The 17,593-nt window shown below is 41.1% G+C and overlaps 1 protein-coding gene across 1 annotated transcript in view; it reads right to left on the bottom strand.

Moving 5' to 3' along the window:
- Window positions 1–17,593, bottom strand: part of LOC109986900 (E3 ubiquitin-protein ligase SMURF2) — a 64,716-nt gene that overhangs the window by 33,626 nt on the left and 13,497 nt on the right. Inside the window, exons 2-4 of the mRNA XM_065954588.1 lie at window positions 9,274–9,312; window positions 6,491–6,599; window positions 294–427 (exon numbers count right to left, since the gene is read on the bottom strand). Coding sequence (XP_065810660.1) covers window positions 294–427; window positions 6,491–6,599; window positions 9,274–9,312 — 282 coding nt within the window. The remainder of the gene's footprint in view (window positions 1–293; window positions 428–6,490; window positions 6,600–9,273; window positions 9,313–17,593) is intronic.

The following is a 17,593-nucleotide window of genomic DNA, read 5'->3' as shown; positions in this document are numbered from 1 at the left end:
CTTTTTAAGCAAACACTGTCTCCCATACAACCTTCTGTTATGTGGTAATGTGTTATGTGCTTGACTTGAATGTGATCGACTTATTAAATATTTGACTATATGTGTTCACCCCTTTTGATCGTGTGCCTCCTGTGTAGCCTCCCCATCAACCTCTCCCAATAAGCCAGACTGACACCTTAGGGTGAGCGGCATGGTAAGAATGAAGAGACCAGACACCAGTGACATGATTGCAGCAAGCGTTCAAAGATGTGGATTTCACATTCATGCACACACAAACATGAACAGATACTCACAGCCAGTGTCTTTGAGTCTGTTAATGGCGTTGGACAGGAGACGTACACATCCCAGGAAACCTGCACCCTGCTTCTTGTGGATCTTCTTGTGGTTCCACACACTGATGGTGATCGAGTCTGCCTTTCCAATGTATCTGATGGGAGAAGAGAGGGAACAAAAAAAAAAAAGGGGTCATTGAGTTGCTGACGAGGACTAGTGGGTCGGGTGCAGTGTTACAAGAATGGAAATTAATTTAGATGACAAACAGATAAACCGGGTAAAAATAATAAACCCCCCTACCTGACAGAAGGAGAACAATGCACAGTGTTTTGGGTTTAGACTTTCAGTCTGTAATGAGGCCGATTAGCTGATTTTAAAGTAACGCGAGTATTTGCTTGTGTGTTTTGTGCAGATTTAGCACGGCTGAGGCCAGTCTAGTCGTGGTTGAAGAAGAGAGGAAGTCCCCGTGATGTGCTCCACCACAGTCTGAGACCCAGACAGTCACCGCAGTAAACACACAGAGTTCAGCATTTAAATGTACAATCACACACTCGCTGACACACACATAATTACAGCCACAGCTACAAGCACTGATGCCAAGCTCTGTATCACGCTGTGTATCTCTGGCATGGAGAGGGGTTTCCCTGCTAAACACATCAAACACAAGGGTTGGAAGATTGTTGCACTAAAATCAAATTACAACCTGTGTGGGTTGAGAATCTTTTTAATCATCCAGTGTTTCAGTCTCAGAACATCTGATCAGGATGCTGCAGCAGAGGTTAGTCTCTCTGCACCTTTATTTGAAAGCACATGCTGTTGTGCCTGTTCCTGTTATTATGATCTCTATTCTATAAATCTGTTTTCACATATGCACTCCTGAAAATATCTAGATCATTTCAGGAGGACTGCTCTGCACATTCTCCTGGCCTGGCTGTTCACATATACTGGACATAAAACTTCACTTGGCTAATCCTTGATTACAACATTGTTCTCATCTTGGTTCATCAGATTAACTGAGCACTGTGATTTTATGTTTCTGTTTGCCTCTCTACGTTTGGAGGGATGTGGTGCAACTCAAAGTGCTTCTCTGAGGACATCATAAGGTTTCTGAATATGTTCTTATCTTTTCCTTCAACACGGTGTGTTTCTGTGAAATGCTCAGGTCAACGTGATGCAGAGGTGCGTTGTGCAAAGCAAAGAGACATCAAGTCAATGACTCAGAGTTAAAAGATAAGAGGACCGGTGGAGCAAAGACTTATCTCCTCAATCGCAGTATTTGTTCCATAACTGTTTGAAACCTCTGTCTTCTAAAATAACATTGCAGGTAATGATGTAATTATTATAATCAGCATGAAATGTATACAGGTTGTTGGGTTTCAGCATTTAATAATAACTGGACTGTAGATGAGATAGATGATTGCACGATACAACAACAGACTTTATTTTTTACAATGTCTTATCTGCAAAATATAAACATTAAGAGGCCACAGTATGGAGTGGTATGGAAATCAGGCAGGGGTGTGTCCAGAGGGGTGGCATAGGCCCCTTTGATTTTGATTGGCCAGACATGGTGGCACCCCAAAAATGATAAACTGTGATTGGCTATTTGCCCAGTCAAAGGCTGGGCTTGTGTTAAAACCAACTAATAGGTTCTTGTTTTTGTGCAGAGGCTGCTAGTACTTTACAATTTATTATGATACTTGGCATTGTGAATAAAAACTTGCATGGGAAAGTAATACACGCTGTCTTACTTGCAATGAACTAACTGGTAATGAGTGGGGACCAAAACACTGCAAGTTAGACTGTGCATGATTCTACATGCACTTTTTAAAGACGGTGACTTGTGACTGAACATACTTCTTCTTTTTGTGTCATTAAAAATTTAAGCTAATGTTGCAATGACCTTGTGTTATAAAGTAGATATTAGTGAGTTTAGAAGGGTAAACAACTGCATAAGGCAGAGTCCCAGTTGGGCCACCCCAGTCAAAAAAGTCTCAACATGCCCCTAATACACAGGTTACATATGTTGAATACATATTTCATTATAATATCACATGTTCTAATATGGTAGATTTCGATATATTTAATAACACTAACACCACAGATTTCAATACAATATAAAAGCACATTTTCCTGCACCAAATCCTACTGACAAATGCAGAGGAAGGGAAAATATTCTTGGGTCAAACCCAGATAAGCTTTCCAAGACGCACTAAATCCAGGACTTCCCAAACGTTTTACTTGCCAGAGACCGTACATTACACTGGGAAACAACAAGAGCTCTTTCCAGATTGGCTATATTTCATAAAAATGTTGGACGGCGTTCTGTTGTCAACATCTACAACGACAAAAATAAATCAGCGTTTTGATTCTACATCTTTGGCTCGTCTTTGTGAAGCACCTTCCTCTGAGTTACGTGAATCAAATCAATGCCAAAGCATTCTCCTTTATCTACTCTAAACTGTTAGTGCTGTTATATTTAATAAATCTTTTTTTTCCTTCCACTTTAGGACATATGATTAATCATACTTTACTATAAAACACTACCAAAGTACACTGGGTTCTAGTTTGAATCCAGGTATGTCTGAAGGTGACTCAACCGCTGTCACTTTGTTTTGTTTTTTTTTGGGGGGGGGGGACTTTTTATGCCCTTGTTTTAGAGATATGACAGTGGATAGAGTCAGAAATCAGGGAGAGAGAAAGAGTGGGGAAAGACATGCGGGAAAGGACCCCCAGGTCGGACTTGAACCCTGGTCGCCCACCACAGCCCCAACACACGAGGTGCACGCACCAACCACCAGGCCACCGACGTCCCATGTCACTTGTTTTTTTTTTTTACCGTTACTGTGTTATTTTAAGTAAGGAATAAGGGAGATGACAGAAGGCTAGAGGTAAGTTCAGGCACCCCATTTACAAAGGCTATAGTCCTCGTAGTGGTCCTCCCAACTCTGTCCTATCTCAAAATAAAGGCATAAAAAGCCCCAAAATAAACCTTAAAATAATAATATAATGCACAGTGAGCAGGTTGCTATCACTGAATAAAAGCTCGATGTGATGAGCCGGTCTTGTGTCACCCTGAAGAGGTTCCTCCACAATAACATCCCGCTCACTGTGCATAAGCCTGCTTATTACACGGCTACTTACTGAGGAAATCAATAATTTGTTACAAAATATTTTATTGGTTTAAAAATGGTATATTTCTTCAGCTAAACAAACAGTCTGTTTGATTCTAAAGTTGGAGCTGCGTCCATAGTAACAGTTAACTCTGTAGCATTCTTAAAATGAGCTGAGCTACGCTGTTATTACTCACTTTGATCTGAACAATTCCACTGAAGGGGATTTGAGACAAGGTGAACGGATCAGCATGAATCAGCGCAGCACCTGATTGAGTTTGTCTGCCTGGTCATGTTGAAGTCTTTTGACGTTTTCTTTTCCGTTCACTAATCTTTAAATACCACTGAATCCCAATCCGTGTTACTTTCCTTGTTTACTCCATGTCCCATCATCAGGTTTTCAAATTTCTCTGTCATAGCCTGCAGGTTTGGGGTCTATTTAACTCTAACGCTTATCTTGTCTAATTTCTCTTTCACCACTGTACACAGACAGACGTCAATTAACCAAACTTCTTTGCGTTGACTGATATGATTGTGTAGTGCACAGCATGACATGTGCAGCAGAGCGCAGAGAGTCCAACCGTGGAACCACAGCTGAGGGAACGGTTACACTAAAGAGCTGGAAATTGGAGGCTAGGTATGAGAAGCAAACTTGCCAAAACCAGACCGACATAGTACTGAGTTCACAACCTTTTGACTGGGCTCATGTGTCCTTCACAAAAGACAAGGATATAAATAATAGAGAGACAGCTTTAATTTAAAAAGAAAGGGGAAAAAATTGTTCGTTTTGCAGCGTTTAGGATACTTAATGTACTCATGTTATTTAAGCGCCTGGCAGGATAATTGACATGTGGAAAAAAAAAAACCTCCTCCTTAAGCTTGAGGCTGGAGACGGGGGTGTGGCGAGCTGGCAGCCGCCCAAGCCCACACTCTCATCTGCTCTCTGTGGCGAGGCATGTTAGCCATTTCCTGAACCAAAGGAAGAGGCCAGGGGTCGCTGAAGGAAACACACGACTCCTACTAGAGGGTGGGGATCGAGAAGAGGGCAGAGGATTATGTCGAAAAAGGCGGGGAGCTGAGGTGGATGTTGACAGGTCATGAGAAGCAGACGGGTGTGAAACGGGTGTGTGTGTCAAGATGCATCTGTCGTTATAGGAACAATTACAGAGCAAGTACAGTTGCATTCACACTCAGAAACACAGCTCTGCTTTACCCCCTAAAAGACATACCGTAATATACCAATATATGCAATCACTCACTGATTTTTACCTCACAACTATTTACCATGATTCTTTTGAAATCCATGTGTGCGGCCATTTCACCTGCTGTGCCCTCATGGCGCTTTCCGTTTGCAGCACATTTCCAGCTCTTTCTATCAGACTTCCTTTTCCCTCATCCCTTCTCCTGTCACCACTGTTTCCCTCCATCTCTCACCACTACGTAAGCTTCCTTCACCAGTGGGTCCTTTGGGGTGATTGCTCCTTTTAACAAACTGTCGACACAGTGCAGGGAACCTTCACAGCCTCAGTGAAAACACTCCAGCCACTGAATCAAGAACGGCGTTTCAGAGGGGTACTGCAGGTTGTCCTGTTTAAGTTCTTTTTTTTTTTTTTTTTTTTTTTAAAGAACCCATCGGTTATCATTTTACAATAATAAACCTCAGGCAACGATGGCCAACTTCTCTGTAATTCCTCCTGACCTGGTTTGTGTTTAAACAAATGCAAGCCAAGACTTTCTTCACCATGCACTGCATCGTTTACATTCCAATTAGCATTTTTTAGAAACCCCCATATGTTCAGAAATTTACCACGTCTGCAAAATGAACACCATCATTTCTCCCTAGAGGAGCTACCTGTTAATCTGTTTCTTGTGCATCTCAGTTTATTTGTAAATAGTAAATTACACAGAGGCTTCACACTGGTTTAATCAGCTGTACAAACCTTAAAAAAGCAATCTGATTTTCCTGCAAATAACAGGTCTTAAGTTTTCAAGTAACATGATGCAGATTTTAAAGTAGGTAAGAAGTCCAGCTCAGTCAGGTCTGTCCTCAAGAGGAGAAGAAAAACAACTTTTAAAATGTTAGTTTGTTGAATGAAGGTCAAATTAATCATTTCTGATGCGTTCAAGGAAATGGTGATGGTTTTTGGGACACAACAGACAGCTAACTGATTTCTCACTCAAGTCTAAATATTTGATCCAAGATGGGTTCTTACCTTTACTTGCATGCGGTTATTGGTTTATAGCTATCAATGAATCATCGTCAGATTACCCCTTAAGGGAGCCAGGGTGTCATTACAATCGATCATGTTCTGACTGTTTTTGCTCTCCAAACAGACACTATGTTTTTTTTTTGGTTTTTTTGCATACACATGAGCCTGCTGATACAATGAGTGGTCTTTACTACTCGGCCACGAATCCAGGCCCCTCGATCGATGCTACATTTTAAATCTGTACGGGGTCAAGGGGCAATAAAATGATCACATTTTGGTGCAACTTTTTTAACTGTTTTCAAAGTAATTTTAGTGTTTTTGTCCTCTCTTGCATCCATTTTTTTTTTTTTTTTACAAATTCTTAACCACTGTTATTCTTAAATTATTTTTATAAACATTTCTAGTTCTGACACAAAGCATAAAAAGATGTCTTTAGTAGAAAAACATGTTTTTAGGAAAATAATCTGTAATTCTGATACCGTAGGTTGACCAGAAGGAGATCACTAAACCAAAAAAAAAAAAAGTTTTAATTTGTGCTGGACAATGTGAGGCGAACATTTGCATGTCATGGTGAGGTCAAATATAAGACATACCTAAAATCTCACTCAACAAGATGTTCTGTTCTCAAAAGCTTTATGGATGGGTGTTTCTGCACGCAATAAAGAAGGGGCTACTCAATCCACATTCCTGAAACACTCGTCATAGCAGCACTCGTCCTCACAGAAACATACCAGAGAGTTAAACCGGCATTCTGCATGTCTGCGACAACAATGCTTTATTTTCCGTTTTCAGATTTGACTAGGTGTGTGACCTCATAACACAACACCACACACACTTGCCTCATTTGTTCGTTAATGAAGCATTAAAAGGTTACAGCGACTCCCGTTGACTTACAGATCATAATGTTGATTCCACTTCGGGTCCAGCGTGTTTCTCACAGTATCGGTTGAGTGGCATTGTCCTGAGCCGTCCACCACCACTTTGGCGAAAGGATCTGGTAACCCTGGAAAAGTAGACAAAGGTTAATGATGATTTCATCCAGGATGGGATCATCTCATCCCAACATGAAGCAGACATTTCAGGAGTGAATATGTGAAATGGCTTCCACTTTGGGAGTACTTTGAACTCAAATAATACACCTGAGATTTGGTCACCCAGTGCTGTAAATCTGGCACTGCTGCAATTTAATCTGACACTGCAATATAGCTGGTGAAAATGAAGGATGGCTGTAAATGAAGGAAGGCCATGCCGTGTCCTCCACTAGTACCAGGGCCGTTCTGATGGATTACAGGACGTAGAAGGAGACACCCATTAGCACATCCATTACCCTCCATTATGTTCGTTAGTTTTGGCTAGCCCTTGATATTGAATTAACCCAGTAAGAGTAAAGTTCAGGGAAGGGGTGTGTTAGTAAGTAAAAACCCACTGGTTTTTTCCTTGGGTCCCTTCTGATCTGCTCAGTGAGTTTCAACAATTTATCAGTGTGTGTATACATCCACTTTAAAAACAACTTTGGCATTTCAATCTTATGAAGGCTAAGAGTTATGCATTCAGACTGAACTGCAAGACGTTCCCAAAAATCGTCTCCATGACGACGTTCAGACGAGATGAAACAGCTCCTTCCATAAGGTCAGAAGTGCAATTCTTACACTTCAGTTTAAAAGGATTTAATTTGAGAAACTGACAGTTGTTGATGCTTCCTGTTTGTCTGTGAAGCCAGCACTTAGTTCAAATACATTTAATTTAGGTTATAGCGAGACGGGAAATGTTCCGAGAGGCAAAGGGTCAAGGTCAGATTCAAACCCACGGCTGCTGTGGAATATAGCCTCCATACTTGGAGCACGCAACATAACCACTAGGATATTAGGCACCCCAGAATAATTTAACATTTTCAGCATTTTTATATCATCATTATCATTTTTTGCTCTTTCAATAAGAAATGCAATGTCGAGTTTACTACAGCTTTGCATGGCCTTACACATAATACCAACAACAATAACACTGTTAGATTAATAAGAAATATCGCGAATAGTATCCGTATCGGTACTTGTGTATCGGAATTGGATCAGAACTGAAAAACAAGAGTGGATCGGTGCATTACAGGTTTTTATCTTTTATTTTAGACCTTCAGTTACTGCCGTTACCTGAAAGCTGTCTGTGAGCAAAATCCCACTGTGGAGACGAATACTTCCTACATAACTATAAGGAGTCTTTTCCCAGTATCTTAATCAGAGAAGATTCCCTCATCAGGTTTCTTACTGTGTGTGTGTGTGTTTATCCAGTGTTGTCCCTGTGACCGTTCATGTGTGTACGAGTATTTCAAATAGTATTTACCTCTTGGCACCGATACTTCAGTCAAGTCAAACCTGTTTAGTCACCTTTACACTTTTGTGTGACTTTCCTTTTGCGAGCGTGTGTGTGTGTGTGTGTGTGTGTGTGTGTGTGTGTGTGTGTGTGTGTGTGTGTAACAAAAATAACCCTGCTTTTATCCCTAATCATGACTTCCAGGTTAATGGAAAACCAAGCCTCTAACTTAAACCCCTGCCACCCTTACAATTCAGTAATTTAACAATGATTATATTCAGCAATTCAGGTAACAGACTGGACTGTTTTTTTTGTCAGTATAGTCTCACCAGTGAAAGAGAGAAATTCAAGTCATCTTACACTAATGCCAGCAGCTCAGATTACGCTGTTCTGATCACCTAAAGGGTTAACAGCTTCAAGCTAAAAGTTAACAATTAGTAAATAAGAAGTATGGGTTTTGCATGTGTGTTTTATCCCAGGATGAACAATCACATCATTATATATGTTACACATTACTGTGTGAAATGTTCATGAGGCGGTTAAATGTTTACTTCATGTGCCATCTTCAGTTTTGTAAATTTCGCTGTCATAGTGAACCGTTTTTACGCCTTTCATACGTTTTTCGCTGCTGTTATCCTCTCCTCTCTCCCCCAGTAAGCAAAGAATTATTATGATTTCAGTTTCACCCAATTTCCACATAGTACGTGCACATCGCGGTCCGTCAGCGCCATGCTTTTGCTCCATCGGACGGCACAAGCCCTGCCCCAATGGATCCATTTCTGGAGCGTGAGTGCAGCCATGATCAGCTGTACACACATCACAGGAACTACATGATCACGTGGGAATAAAGAAAAAAACAGACAACAACATATTGCTTTGTCTTTCTGAGGTTACTTTGTTCTGAGCATGTTTTGACGTAATGTTGATAAAGTGATGGAAAACACGATTGTGAGTCTGTATATTGTGTTTTATTTTGAAATTGACCGGACGCTCTGTGCATGTACTTGTCTGACTTCCTGTGTGGGTTGATTTATTCTGCACAGCTTGATGCGTGCATGCGTGCCTCCGTCGAAAAATGACTCTGAGTAGAGCGCAGTATTGCTGCTGGCACGCTCCGCTAAATTTATTTTACCTTTTAATGAAATCTAGTAATTCTAAATCGTTGGACCTGAGACCGTATTACTACAGGTAAGGTTAAAACGGGCTCCCTCTCCGTGCCAGGTCTTTGGGTGTAACAGACAGACAGGTCCTGGGAGACTTCATTTACAGTGCGGTTGAAGAGCAGACGAGCTGCCACGGCTGACAAAGCCCATTCTAATGCATGGGAGGGTACGGGACAGGAATAGAAAGATTTAAAAATAGGTTCTACTTACGGAAGAAGTCTTTCTTTGCAAGGTTCTTTGCACACAGGACTGAAAGAGAAAACAAGGAGAGACATGTTAATTAAAGATTTAAAAAAATGACATGTCCACAAATTAACCTGAAACAAAAAAATACTGGCAGTTAATGTTTTGATGCCCTCATTTGATTCGTCAGACTATTTTAGTGAGAAAATAGCTTGCTCAAAGATGTCATTATTTATTCATGTCTGCCTTGCTGTAGAACATGACACAGTTTCCTCTGAGTAATTACTGCTGTATTTCCCTCCAACATATCAGTTTGTCCATCCTCACCGTCCCACCAAAAGCCAGGGGACTATATTTAAGAGGTTCTAGTTGTAAAATATTGAGCAGACAAGCACTCTTTCCTGTATGAAGCAAGTCACTGTGGGTTTGCATCACACACAAAACACACAATGGCTTTCAACAGAGACTGAGAAAGTAAGTAAGTAAGAGGGTGTTTGGGTTGGTCAGGCTTTCTTTTTTTCTTAATGTCTAACTTCTAGTTTGTTTGGGGCTCTAGGCAAGCAGAGACACACTGATGCTTTGTTTCATGCTGGCTGCAAAATCCTGTGACAATTATATGTCGAGAAAAAGCAGGATAAGAAACGCAAAACGATGAAGGTAAAAAAAACAACAATAACAATTCGGCTACTGAAATCTAAAAGGAGTATAAACAAATATCAGAGACTGACATCTTACTGATTCAGACCTTAATTATTTTCTGTCACTGAAATGACAGAAAGTGCTGCTGAACTCAGAGCAAAGAGACAGAAAAAGGAGGTCAACAAAAACCCCACACGGTGTTCAGTCTCCATCCATCCATTACCTACACGTGCTTCTTTCTATTCATGGTCATGGGCAAGCACTTTCACTTCATTATTTATACAGGTACAGTTAGGTGACCCTTTTCGATTCAACAGAGTCACAGACAAAAGCTTAACCACCAGACTTAATCCTACTCTGCAATATTTAAATGTACAAATTAAACAAAAGGATGAAGATCTCCTGAAGTGCCCGGGCAGCTAATCAGACTCTATCTTCGTTTGGTGTCTCATGTTTTCATTAACCTGTCATGTTATGCTTCCGATTTTCAGTGCCAGTAAATTTTCCATCATAATGCAAAGCTTGAAATTCTTTAAGATTGATTATAGTTTGCAAAAGTAGCAGTACGTTTATCAAGTGTTTTGTTGATACACGATTAGTTGACTGAACGATTAAACATCATCCCACTCGCAGGTCTGTTTAGCAAATTCAGGCCCGCACATCAGCTAAATTGTTGTGTCTAACACAGTGTCCCAAGAGCATGCAAAGCGAGCATCAGCGACAATACTAGCTTGATTCATTTCTTTCCTATTTGGGTGTCCTAACTGCCCGAGAGAGACACAGTGCAAAGGAGCTAGGTGTGCATTTTTTTTCCCGGACACACCGTTTTGATTCCTGTCACTTGTGAAGATATGGACGAGGAATAAGGAAGGATCGGCACTGGCTTTACTGGGCCTGTGGCCTCTACAAGGTTACTTACCTTGAGCAGGGCAAGTAACCCCCAACTGCTCGGAGTGCCAGTCTCTGTGCAGCCACCTGTCACTCTCACCTCTCTCCATATTATCTTATTTTATCTAATCTATTCTGTGTATTTTGTATGACCTTATTTGTTTGTGCTGCTGCAACGCTCGAATTTCCCCTCTGGGGATCAATAAAGTACTATCCTATCCTATCCTATATATTACATGTCTTTAAGTCCTGTTTGAGCTGTCGCTGCAATGCGTGTGTAGTGTGTCTCACGGTGTAGAAGTTCAATTTCCATCAGGATTGACAAACGTAAATCATAAATCTAAAAACATGACAATGACTGCAAAGAAAGTGTCTTCCCTTAAATCCATTAAATTGTTCTGAGAGTTTTCTTACCTGTTAAATCAGGCAAGAAATTAGTTCCTAGGATCATCAACTTCCTAGCATCATATTATTTTATAAATAATTTCAATTACTAAATAAAGGGTTTTAACCCACTGTATGAAAAGCGTTCTTGAATCTAAACTTTATGTTTTTTGTAAGTTTGTCTTGCTTAATATCAGAGCTTTCCTGGAGACATTGTGTACATGGATTACACATCAGATCATTAAGAGTTTGTGAACTTGCTACGCAACAACAACAATCGATTCTGCAAAATATTTGCACAAACCTCAGAGAGAAACATAGAACTTTACCTGTTTAATGCAGACAAGTTCACGGGGATTAAATGAAACAGTCAGCCAATCAGACAGAATCACAACATGGTAATAGAAAAGCTCAACAGAAACCAAATTACACGGACTGGGCCAACGGGATGAGCGCTAACACTCAGCTTGTCAGGGGAAATTACACTGCCAAATCCGACACTGTGGGCGCAGGCCAAGACGGAGGCAGCCAGAAAAGCCTCTTGTGGGACAAAACGGACACCATGCTGACAGCAGACAAGAGAAAAACAGGAGAAACAGGGGCCTCAAATCTTGGCAGAACATTTGCGGATAGAGATTAAAACTTGGAGACAATAGTCAACCAACAAAGTTCAAAAAGGTCACTGTCTTCTGCATGAACCCTCATTTTTATGATACATGTATAAGCCTATTTTGTGCACATGTACTCAAGGGTATTAGCAGCAAAGGTTTAGTAACAAACTCATGTATGCATCTATGGGGTCAGGCAAAAGTGCTTTTCCTCCACATACCAACTTCTGCACATGCTGTTACAGGACTTTATTAAGAGCAACACTTTACAGAGACCCCCATCAGGTTATTTATCTTTCTCAAAAAACAGTCAATTTGATTTTAAATCCTGCATTGTTTATATACATGATCAAAATTGCAAATTCTTCCCATCTTATCTGGCACACTGCAACCTACTGCATCCCAAGAGCGTTAAGGCCACCTGTTGATTGATAGAATACGACTCGACCCACTCCTTTGGCCCCTCACAGGATTTTGTCTCAGACTCTAATGCTGCACACATTTAGCTTCTTCTACAGTAGAATACTGCAACATCGACATGTGCGATTACAAAACAGGGGATAACTCGTTAAAAAACAGACTGAAAGTGCTTAAACTCCCTATGAACATATGTTCACATATGTTCACAACACAATCATAATATCTAAGGGCACACTTGGAAGAGGTGTGCTTCAGCACGGTACAGTTCATGCACGAGTAAAAGCCTGGGTACACAACGTGGACAGCCCTCTATTTTAGAGAAATCCCCGAGTGTTACGGCTGTATCCGACTCAAATGACTCGGAATAAGCCATAAAGTCAGTAAAGCAGATGTTCTCTGTGCTGTTCTCTGATGAACAGACACGGACTCGACCGTGCATCCTTTTTAAAAAAAAAAATTGAGTCCAACTGTCCCGCATCATGATCACCTAAAGCCATGCATGTGTTGTATTACGACGTTATAAAAGGTAACCGCGTTCAGGCCCAGCGGGGGACTGGGGAGGGGGGGCAATCGTGCTTAAGCACAGTACAGGACAACTGGGCCTAGTGTGAGTGCGCCCTTAGTCAGGTGACAGGTCAAAGTAACCTGTTGTCATCTTAAATTTAACCTGCAATAACCAGATATTTCAGGAAACCGCCAACTACCCTTGAACCAAAGTGTTCAGGGTTCATTTTTTTAAGCTATTCTAAGAATCCTTAATCTAGCAGATAAATGCTTTTGAGGAAATCTTGATTATAGCTCAGATTTACAGAGATACTTCAGCACAAAGGATGAGGTGAGAGAAGAAGGAATCTGGCCTTTGAATCACAATTTGTTTCAAAGAAATTAAGATGCAGAGTTCTTGACCAAGGCAAATAAACTGCGTCTAGCTCCATTTAAATGTCATTATGTTATCATAAAAGGTATTGTTACATTTTAAAATAGCTAGCTGAGAATTAATTTGGAGCTCACAGGTGCATAAAAGGCAACTCTGGTAAACAGCTGCCAGGTCAAACTGAGCACTCGACCAAACTATGCTAATGACGATTAAGAGATTAACCTGAACACTGCTCTACTGTCTCAGACACAATTACCAAAGGGAAAATCCTCTCTCATTGTCATCAATAGCCTCTCACAAACAGTGCTCCCAGGCACAGCACACGGCTGCAAACTGGGGCTGAAGAAAAGGTTTAAAGCAGACGTAAATGATATCATGGAAGAATAATAACATGGAGCAACAAAAAGCTTTGGCCAGAGAGTACCAGTGAAGTTGCCATGACTTCCAAAAGCAAAAAATACTGTTTTAAAAAAAGACCTTGAGCCAGGTTTAGACAAGGTACCTTATTGACCTTGTGCAGTCTCTGCTCTATCTAGGAAATTAAACTTTACTATATTAGGACCATCCGATTGTCCATCACAGAACGTGCAGTGTCAACAATATGACCTTAAGTATCTTAAACATACCAGTTCCTCGTTCCCATGACTGATCTCCAATAAAAGTCTGTGTGGTATCGTTTAAGTTCAGCCATCACTTGAACAAACAGAAAACTGACAAGCAGAGCCTGTGTGTCCCCTGCCTGTAAAATGTAAACATGCACAACTCTGCTGCCGTCACAGAAACCACAGCTTGATGCCCAAGGCAGATTTTCATATCAGTGACACCACGTCCAGCTGTTGGTCAGCGCACACACACATAAGTGGCAGCTGTGCGATGGATTGTTGCACTGACTGAGTGATGTGAGAATTACGTTTAATATTGTTTAATTAAAAGTTATCATCTCGTATCTGGTCAAGCTGAATGATTGTTGAATCAAGTAGAACGCAGTCCGCTACTTTGACAGCTCTGAAGTACGGACCCACAGCCCAAGACTAATTTGCAGAGAGTCACGTTCAATCCTCCACTGATCACTTGTCTAATATTGAGGAGTCTTTAGGATCAAACCAGCACTCCACAAGGTTTATTTACTTAATAGTATACCACTGTTTTCAGACCTAGTGAGGGAGACAAGCTGTTACAAAAATGGTGCCGCCAGCCTGGTCTGCATAACTAGAAATCGCAGAATACTTTTGCAGCAGCTGCAAACAAATTAATTGAGATTTTTAATCACATCAGGTTGCGTGCAATGGGTGATGCTGGCAGGTGCATTTGCATTTTCAGCAGCAGGACGGTGCCTGTCCCAGCATTTTATACTGGTATAAGTTGTACCTGTGCATAGGATGCAGTCCATTTTTTAGATGGAAAAATTGGTTTTTAAAAAAAAAAAAGGGACTTACACTGAGTTTACGGTATATAAAAATTACTCTGCATTTGTAATGTTTAATCTTCTCTAATTTGTTCTTTTTTCGATAAATATCCCAGAAAGAAAAAATGTCCTGGTGTATTTTTATATCATGTCATTCAGCCCTTTACTGAAGCCAGTACAACCCCAACAGATTTCAGAACAAAAATCAGCAGCTTTGGAAACAAAGTTAGAAATGCACGCCCAAAATAATCTTAGCTTAAGCAGACTCCACCACTGTGAACTCCAGCATCAATGAGGAATCAAATCTCGCCTCTGCACCCTGAGGGGATCCAGCAGTGTTGAAAGCTGCCACGTGAGCAGGCAGGCCATGGTGACCCAGGGCTGGCAGAGAACCAGACTCATTCAGATCCAAGCACAGAAAGCTAGGTCAACTGAGAATCAGTAAACCACCAGGAAGCCCCGGGGTGGGTGAAGCCACAGTGCTGTCACTGTATCATCATCATCCCAAACAGAAAACGCTCTTCTTTAACAGTAAGAAGAGAGACTTCAATCTGAATCAACACCAAATTCCTGCAAACAAAACCATCTGAATGCAAATAAAATGCAAAGTCATATCGCTAATAAGTACTGTTAGATGAAAGTGTTCAAGCATTTCCTGACTTTTTGGATTGACAAAACATTACCTTCAAGTAACATTTTTGTTTCAGGATCGACTTCAACCTTTAGGTGGCAGTCCTACTCAGTTTTACAGTTCACGTGTATTTATAGAAATAGAAATATAATACCATTAGGAGAGAAGCATCCCCCCCGACCACCACCATCACAACCAACAACCACTTTAACTGGCAAATTTCCAGTGGGAAACACAGACGATCTTGTGCAATTATCGCTTGTAATCAAGGTGAACTGATCTGTGAATTTGAATGGACCACTACTGCTCTTTCTCGCAACAGCTTCTCGTTAAAAATTATGACTGAAGAGCTGAAGCTCCTTTTAAAGAGCTTTAAATTGTTATTTCCCAAAATTGTTGCAGATCTATGGGTTGCCCTCAGCTTTAACCAAGCTGTAATAGTAGTTAAAGGGTCAAAAAAAGGTCAATTCTTCTCCATTGTTTGGAGAAAAGGATTTGAAACGCCTGCTGTTTTGGGACCATTTGTAGGTGAGTCACCCCAATCCACAGTCTGAAACAAGCTATAAATCAAAGTAACAGCCACACCAAACACAAGCCATAGCAACTGAGATACAAGGATAATGCTTTAACCGCTGTCTGGTAGCTTAAAGGAGGTGGAGACAGACAGTGGCCTGTCATTGACCCAGACAATACGTCCTTAAGCTTCAAAGGTCAACCATAGCTTCCTGTCCCTAGGGAAACAGACAGAGTATCGTTTAAAACTACACCTTTGTTCAACGTGTTAAAAAACCATGAAACAGAGCACATTGGTTTTTATGCTTTAGTTCCACTAAACATGCCAAACTCTGTTAGGGCATACAAACCAGCACTACACTTAAGTAATAAGTTAGTTATGAATCATGAATTAATGACATCAAGTGTGTTTAAATATCAAGCTCATCTTGTTTCCTCAAATAAACAGGTTGACAAAATTATTAACACACCATATTTTAAAAGGGGTCATATTATGTTTTTTTCTGGTTTTATATGCTCTTTAGTGTGTTTTCCAAGTGTCCTGTGCATGTTTAGGCACATCTATGTGCAAAAGTTCAAAGTCCGTGGAAACGCGGCTTCTCCTACGTCCTCCTGTTAGCTGTAGCATTAGCTGCATGTAATGCTGGGTTCTAGCCCCCCTCGAAAAACATTTGTCAGTGTGACGTCTTGTCAGTGTGATATCACTGATCTAAGCTCATTGGCTCGTTGGGGCAAACCCAGCAGCTCATGTTGCACGCCCATTAACTTCTGTAGCACACCCACGATATGCCGTAGCCTGCGGTAGCACAGTAGTGTTAAGGTGCTAATGTTTTTGCTCCCTTCGGAGCCAAAGTGGCTGCATTCCCAATATGGTAAAAGGGGCGTGACATTTCCGAGAACCGTGCTGAGCGACTGACCAATTAAGGCAGAGCCGACAGGCCGACCAATCAGATCAGACTTGGCACACGTGGGGACTCTGAACGTGGACACTTCAGAGCCTTAGAGAGAGAGTCAGAAGCGAGCCGGTGCATGGAGCAGCAGTACATGAAAACAGACACTTTTTTCAAAATTGTGAACATACTTTAGTAGGTACATAGATTAAATATACGAACCCCAAAAAGGGCATAATATGACCTCTTTAAAACGATACGATCTGCATCAGTATACGTTCAACAGTGTCGGAAAGGACCACAAAGAGAGGCAGCTACAGAGGTGAGAGTTTTGAATTGTCTCATCCATCTGAACACAAAGGTCAGGCATTAGTTCTGGTCAAAAGGTGAAAGGTCATAAACAGACTGGTGGGGAGGGGATGTCTGGAGGAGGGTGAGGGGGTGTCTCTTTTCCTTGTTGACTTCAGGGAGTCTTCAAAATAATTTCACACATGCACATGTGAACATTTCTAGAAAGGTTGGATCCTAACCTGAACATTTTGAGAAATTCTCAGGAGTTTTGTGCATGTGTGTAAAGACTGTAAATCAACGTTTGTTGTAGCTCATCAACAACTCACAAAAGAGGTAGGAGGTGGGATGATTATTTACACCTATTAAATGTTAAAAATCTGAATGGGGGGAGGGGGGGGGGGGTTAGAAAAATGCACAACCTATACAGGCAATGAGCTGGAGCTGAGGCGGGCTTTAAGCCTCCTGGCAAACAGCTGCAAAGAGTCAACCTGTCAGTCAAATCTGCAATGTATCCTATTATGAATAACTCTTAGCATCTCTTCAAGGCTTTTGCAGATAGCCACAAGTCAACACTCAAGGAACTTGAGGTTTTTGCACTTCCACATTGGCTTCATTTCTAACACTGGAGGTTGCCCCTTGAGATGGACTGGTGTTATCCTGTACAGCATTAAGCTGCCTTCTGTATCTGTCAGTTATATTTAAGGTTTGTGGTCATCTTAAGATCTTGTGTGTTCAATTTTTATGGTATGATAATATGCAGTTGCTCGTGTGCACACACACACACTCACACACAAAGACTGC

The sequence above is a fragment of the Labrus bergylta genome, chromosome 1, assembly GCF_963930695.1.
Source record: "Labrus bergylta chromosome 1, fLabBer1.1, whole genome shotgun sequence".
Lineage (NCBI taxonomy): Eukaryota > Metazoa > Chordata > Actinopteri > Labriformes > Labridae > Labrus > Labrus bergylta.
This window is presented reverse-complemented; position numbering and strand designations above follow the sequence as displayed.